Genomic DNA, 6,924 nt, shown 5'->3' with positions numbered 1-6,924 from the left:
GGGGGGGGCAGCCCCGGAGGGGGACAACATCAACACGCACCACACGCACCCGCATTGTAAATGTCATTAAGTCACTCATTAATCTACTTCTTGCTTTTTCTAGCTCAGGTCATAGTCAAAAGACCCCAGACTCCTGAGTAAGTCAATAACTTGCCACTACGAAAGAATCATTTTATAAAATGAATACAAACTTACATTCACGCCATTGAGAATAGCATAATTTTGATTATCCATCCCATTACACTAAACTAAACCCTCTAAAAAATTGGCCAAATCATGTCAAAATCATCGCATCTACTAATTGCTTAACTTACACGCTATGTACGCAACTTTTATGTGTTCAAATTTACACTACTAGCGAAACTCGAATTTCCATGGATTCATTGTCTCGTTCTCATATTTCCAGACAACAAAATCTAAATTAAAGTAAACAGTTTAAGCGCACAGACAACAATAAATCTTGCGATTACTACTTTAGTAAAATTTAAATTCCACAACTCAACTTTCGCATTTTTCAGATTTGTTATTTCAAAATTTTTGTTCAGTATTCAACTTCTCTTAATTTCGATTAAGGATTACTAAACGTGCAAGAAAAGCAAGAACAGAAGAAGAAGATTCGACCAATCAATCAATTGATCTCAATAGAGAGAGAACAGTACAAACCTGAAGCTGAAGAACTGCTACTGCTAGCGTTACCGTTACCATTGGAAGAACCTCCATTAGTAACATTTCCACGGTCCGCAACTTCCTTGCTGGCGCTTCCGCTGCCGTTGCCGTTGCCGTTTCCGTTTCCGTTTTCCGCGCCAATTTCGTGGTCCATTCTGACGGAGAGATCGCTCGAGCTGGACGAACTAGAAGACGAGCGCCGCCGGCGATTCTCCGTCAAGTCCGCCATTGCCCCCGCCGAGTCCGACGAGATGTTCCACCGGCGGTGAGCTAGATCAGCCGCACAGTTTCAAGAGAGAGATAAAGAAGTTGAAATTCAACTGAAATTGAAATTGAATTGAAATTGAAGAGAATTGAATAGAGAGAGAAAGAGAGAGAGGAATAGGGAGTGAGGGCGAAAACAGAAGATGTCGAAATGCGATGCAATATATTAAAAAAGCGACAGTGGGGCTGTTTATTGTATGAAACGGAAAAATGGTACAATAAATATCATATCACACCATATGCATCGAAAAAAAGAAAAACAAAATGAGTTGCACCGTTCGATTGAACCGGGCTTGATTTGGTTTGACGCGGGACGGGACACGTGGACACTTGGACACGGGGACGAGTTGTAGGTGTTATCGTCGTGCCATGGAAAACGGAATGTCAGTAGAACCAATTACGAAATATCAGGACCACACGATTTTTTCAAAAATAATAACGAAATAAGTCTCAAAATGGTCACTGTCGAGCCTCATATTCGTCTCTGAGATTGCTCTCTAGGATTCAAATTCGTCCTTTCGGTACATTTCGTCCACCTGACATTATCAGAAAGCTGATTTGGACTCTTTCGTGACACGCTGGTCAGGTAATGGCTAGCTGACGTGGATTAGTAAATTTTTATAGTGCAATTTAGTCCCTAAATCAAAATTAAAAATTTTAATCTCCAAATTTAATTATTATTCTCTTCTCTATAGTAGTAACTCCTCTCTTTTCTTTCTTCTCTTCTCTTCTCTATATAGATGTGAAAGAGACTACAAATTATAACTTCATTAAAAACACGCTTATATTTTGTTAATTAAAAGTCACATACTATGTCTTTGTATTTAACATTTTATGTACTCATTTAACTCTAGTTTAATTAAAATATTTTACAAAATTTAATTTTATATTTTTATATAATTTTACAAAAATCTATCTCTTGTATTTACGGAATTAAAAAGTTACATAGTTATTATTATATACTACATGTTTCAAAATAATCATGCATCATCCTAATTTAACTGTCATCCTAATTTAACTGTCATTCACATAGTATTAATATAAAGTGTTATATTATGCCATTTTAAATCCTATGATATTTCTATTAAAATAAATAAAAAACTAATTAAGTAAAATAAATATAATTAACTAATTTAAGACACTAATTTAATCATATTAAAATATTAATTATATCATCTTTTTATTTGCAAATGTCATGCTGACATTTTAACATTTTATATTAGCATTAGAGATGAGTTGAGATTCACAATTTATGAATTTAGGAATCAATTTAATTATTTTTAAAAGTCAACAAATTTTTATGAACGTTCACAATTTTAGAAACTAAACTTTGCATTATTTCTTTAATTATATATATCACATAACTATTTTTATGTTATAATCTCACTATCTTTTTTACAGACAAAAAAGGGATAAAAATGGTTAAACTTGTTTAAATAATGATTGTTAAGAAGATTCTAGTTATTGTTATTGTTATAAGATACTTCAACTAAAAAAAACAAAAAGAAAAATCTTGTGAATTTAGGATATGAAGATCTATGCCTGTAGCGAAAAGAGGAATTACTGTAGAAAAGAGAATAATGATTAAATTTGGAGATTAAATTTTTTAATTTTGATTTAGGAACCAAATTGCACCATAAAAGTGTTAGAATTTGGTTGAATTAGTCCCACATTGCTTAGGATAGCAAATGGAGTGGGTGGCCTAGGTTATAAATATGAGGCTAAGTTCTCCAAATTTTTTTGCACCAGTCAGAAACACTTTAAGCTTGTATCTGATTTTTCTTTTCCTCTGTACTCTTTGATTAGAGAGTGTTGTGAGGTGTAGTTAGATATTTGCTTTGAGAGAGTGTGGGTGTACTAGGGTGCCGGTGTTAGAGAGAAAGAAGTCTATGTGTTGCAAAAATTTTCACATAGTGATATTCTCTGGTTGTCATTTGACAACGGCCGTGGTTTTTTCTCCGGTAATTGGAGTTTCCACGTTAAATTCTTGTGTTGTGATTGTGTCTATTTTATTGCTCTGTGAAAGGTATTTTCTCAAGAGGGAATGGTGTATTATTCCCAACATGTGGTATCAGAGCTTCGGTTCGGTGGGATTTATTCTTAGTATGCTTTGTAGTTGCAGCCTAGTCTATGGCATTGAGATGCAAGGTGTGTGGCGGAGTTAGGTCGATGGCTGAAGAACTTCCAGGAAAAGCCAATTTGGAAGTTGCACCATGAATTTTCAGCAAGGTTTCGATCTGTACCAAGGCGAAATGTTTGGAGTGGACTAATTCCAAGTGAGTATACTTTCATGGTGGAGTATGATAGTTTTCTGAACTATGATTGTCGGTATAGACAATGGCAGCAAAGAATTGTCGGTGTTGACTATGGAAGCTGAAGATGTGTGACTATTTCAATCAAGGTAGAGATTGTTAGGATTTGGTTGAATTAGTCCCACATTGCTTAGGATAGCAAATGGAGTGGGTGGCCTAGGTTATAAATATGAGGCTAAGTTCTCCAAATTCTTTTGCACCAGTCAGAAACACTTTAAGCTTGTATTTGATTTTTCTTTTCCTCACACTCTTTGATTAGAGAGTGTTGTGAGGTGTAGTTAGATATTTGCTTTGAGAGAATGTGGGTGTACTGGGGTGCCGGTGTTAGAGAGAAAGAAGTCTATGTGTTGTAACAATTTTCACATAGTGATATTCTCTGGTTGTCATTTGACAACGGCCGTGGTTTTTTCTCCGGTAATTAGAGTTTCCACATTAAATTCTTGTGTTGTGATTGTGTCTATTTTATTTCTCTGTGAAAGGTATTTTCTCAAGAGGAAATGGTGTATTATTCCCAACAAAAAGTTTACTAATCCACGTCAGCTAGCCGTTACTTGGCCAGCGTGTCAGGGAGGAGCCCAGATCAGTTTTCCGGTGGTGCCAGGTGGACGGAATATGCCGGAAGGACGAATCTGAGTCCCGGAGTGCAACTTCAAGGACAAATATGGGTAACTTTTAAGTTCAAGGACTACTATGAGACTCGAGTACAATTTCAGGGACCATTTTGAGACTTGTCTCAATAATAACATATAAATTAATTATTATTATTATTTAATAAAAGCAGAACTACTTCATTAAGATGAGGAAAAGAATAACATAAAATACAAGATAGGAGTTGGATTCATATTTTGGTTTCTTTTATTTGATATTTTTTTAAAAGAATAAATAAATATTTTTTATCATGAAAGATTGAAGTGCTGATATTATTGATTATGACTAATTTAAATAAATTTTATAACCATGAAAGATTATTATATTTGTTTGGTATTTCTAACTAAATATTAGTCTATGAACAAACTAATTCTCATTCTTTCTTTTTGTTTTTTTCTACAACAACAATAACAACAATAATAAAGAGTAACATATTTTTCTCTATAATCTATTTTTGGTGTATTATCAGTATAAAATAGTTTGACATGTATATTTAAGGGTAATTTATGCAAATAAAATGAATGAGCAAAACCTTTACGCAAATACAACATTGACAATTTTCAAACACAAATGCAACAAACGCAACTATATATAATCCGCTACATCCTGCAGCGGAACTCAGTTGCACGTAATCTGCTACAGGGTATTGCGATTACGTTGAGAGTGGGTTACTCATAAACCGCTACACCCTGTAGCGGTTTATGCTCATATGGTGCGAGACTCATAATCCGCTACACTCTCTAGTAGATTATGAAGAGTATGAAAACCGGGTTGGCTTATGTTTAAAAAAATTACACTTTCTAAAACCGGGTTTGTTTTGCATAGAATAAAGGACATTTTAAACTATTTTAAGCCATTTTCTATGCAAAACAATTTTAAAAAAATGACTTAAAAATGTTAGGAGTACTATAAAAGTTTGTAATATCTTAGTAATTTAGGTAAATACTGGTTATAACTATATATTTTATTAAAAAATTAATAATTGATTAAAAAAATTAATAATTTAAAAATTAAAAAAAATATATATTTTATTTCATGCATTAAAAAAATCTAACAAAATATTTAATTATGAGACTTCTTTAAAATATTAATGAGCTATCAATTCGAATTTTATACTGGAAGCAGTGACTTACCTCTATTGATGAACAATGCTCCTCCTCCAAAAATTCTTTAATTACTTGTGATTTAATTCTGTCCATTCTTTTATTAAAAAATTAATAATTGATTAAAAAAAGTAATAATTTAAAAATTAAAAAAATATATTTTTTATTTCATGCATTAAAAAAAGCTAACAAAATATTTAATTATGAGACTTCTTTAAAATATTAACGAGCTATCAATTCGAATTTCATACATACTCTTTTGCCAATTTTTAATAGCTCATGAATATTTTTTTAATACAAGGTCCGTAACTCTGGAAGCAGTGACTCACCTCAATTGATGAACCACGCTCCTCCTCCAAAAATTCTTTCTTTTTCACTTTACCCTTTTCACGCCTTTTAGTAACGTTCCATGTCTTTATCAGGAGTTAATATCTAGCACGTTTGCTTAGTTGGGGAATTCCCATTTTTCTTTTGCTGTAAGTCCAAAATGGGCCTATTATTTTATTGCACCAATAAAATTTATCTTTTGAGAAAAAAAAATAAATTTATTTAAATTATACTATAAAAAAATATTTTATTCTATACAAAATAATTAAAAAATGGCTTAAAAGATGTTAGAAGTACTATAAAAATTTGTAATGTTCTAATGACTTAGGACATTAAAGAAATACTCTACATAGTCAATAATAATTTAAAAATTAAGAAAAATATAGTTATAACCAGTATTTACCTAAATTACTAAGATGTTACAAACTTTTATAGTACTACTAATATTTTTTAAGTCATTTTTTTAAAATTATTTTGCATAGAAAATGGCTTAAAATGCCCTTTATTCTATGCAAAACAAACCCGGTTTTAGAAAGTGTAATTTTTTTAAACATAAGCCAACCCGGTTTTTCACACTCTTCATAATCCGCTAGAGGGTGTAGCGGATTATAAGTCTCGCACCATATGAGCATAAATTGCTATAGGGTGTAGCGGTTTATGAGTAACCCGCTCTCAACGTAATCTGCCGCTGCAAGGTGTAGCGGATTATATATAGTTGCGTTTGTTGCATTTGCATTTGGAAATTGCCAATATTGTATTTGCATAAAAGTTTTGCTCATTCATTTTATTTGCGTAAATTGTCCTATATTTAATTACGTAATATTATATCATAAAAAATAACTACTATTTTTTTTTAACCGCATGAATGATTATCTAAAAGTACTAATGTAATTGCAGGATTATATAAAATATTTTTATTGTCAGTAAATCAAAATTAAATTATAAATATTAACTCTCCCTCTCTCAATCTGTAATATTATCCTAAAATAAAAACATTTACTCATACTATTACTATTCATCATGCATAACCCCACTAATGTTAGGAACACAAATCTATCACTTCACCTTCAATTTCACTGTCTTTGGACTAAATACATGCTCCTCTACTTCAAGCATGTGAGCCAAAAGCATCGTTTTAAAGGCAAGGACTTTTACTTTTGCGATTTTTATCAATGACTTCAGCAGAATAATTACATTTTGTGATAGAGTTCTGATTGGTTTCGCTTCATTGAGGATTGGTTCATTCCAAAACACTAATAACAATAAAAGTAGTGATGAAAATGAAGGGCATGTTGGGAGTAATAATGATAGAAATGAAAATGGAACAACAAAAGATGGTGGCTTAGAATTTTAATTTAGTAAAGAATGTGAGAAGAAAAAAGAGAATATCTGAAAAGAAAGAAGGAGTTTGAATACCATTACTAAATTTTTTAAGGAATAATCTTTGGTTAGAAATGTCAAATGGATATAATCTTTCGTGATTATAAAATTTATTTAAATTAATAACGGTCAGCGTCTCAATCTTAATAAGATCATAAATGAATATTTATTCTTTTTAAAAGAACATGTACAATATTTTTAAATTTTAAAATTTTATATTAAAA

The 6,924-nt window shown here is 31.7% G+C and overlaps 1 protein-coding gene across 2 annotated transcripts in view; it reads right to left on the bottom strand.

Annotated features, from left to right (window-relative positions):
* LOC107625548 (sterol 3-beta-glucosyltransferase UGT80A2) overlaps positions 1 to 1,139 on the bottom strand; it is a 12,877-nt gene extending 11,738 nt beyond the window's left edge. The window contains exon 1 of one of the 2 annotated variants that reach the window (XM_021116057.1): positions 664 to 1,139. In XM_021116057.1, the coding sequence (XP_020971716.1) occupies positions 664 to 895 (232 nt within the window). In that variant the 5' untranslated portion in view covers positions 896 to 1,139. The remainder of the gene's footprint in view (positions 1 to 663) is intronic. The other variant, XM_016328214.2, reaches the window with a different exon arrangement.

The sequence above is a fragment of the Arachis ipaensis genome, chromosome B02 (assembly GCF_000816755.2).
Source record: "Arachis ipaensis cultivar K30076 chromosome B02, Araip1.1, whole genome shotgun sequence".
Taxonomy (NCBI): Eukaryota; Viridiplantae; Streptophyta; class Magnoliopsida; order Fabales; family Fabaceae; genus Arachis; species Arachis ipaensis.
Note: the sequence above shows the minus strand (reverse complement) of the source record. Positions and strands in the feature narration are given on the sequence as shown.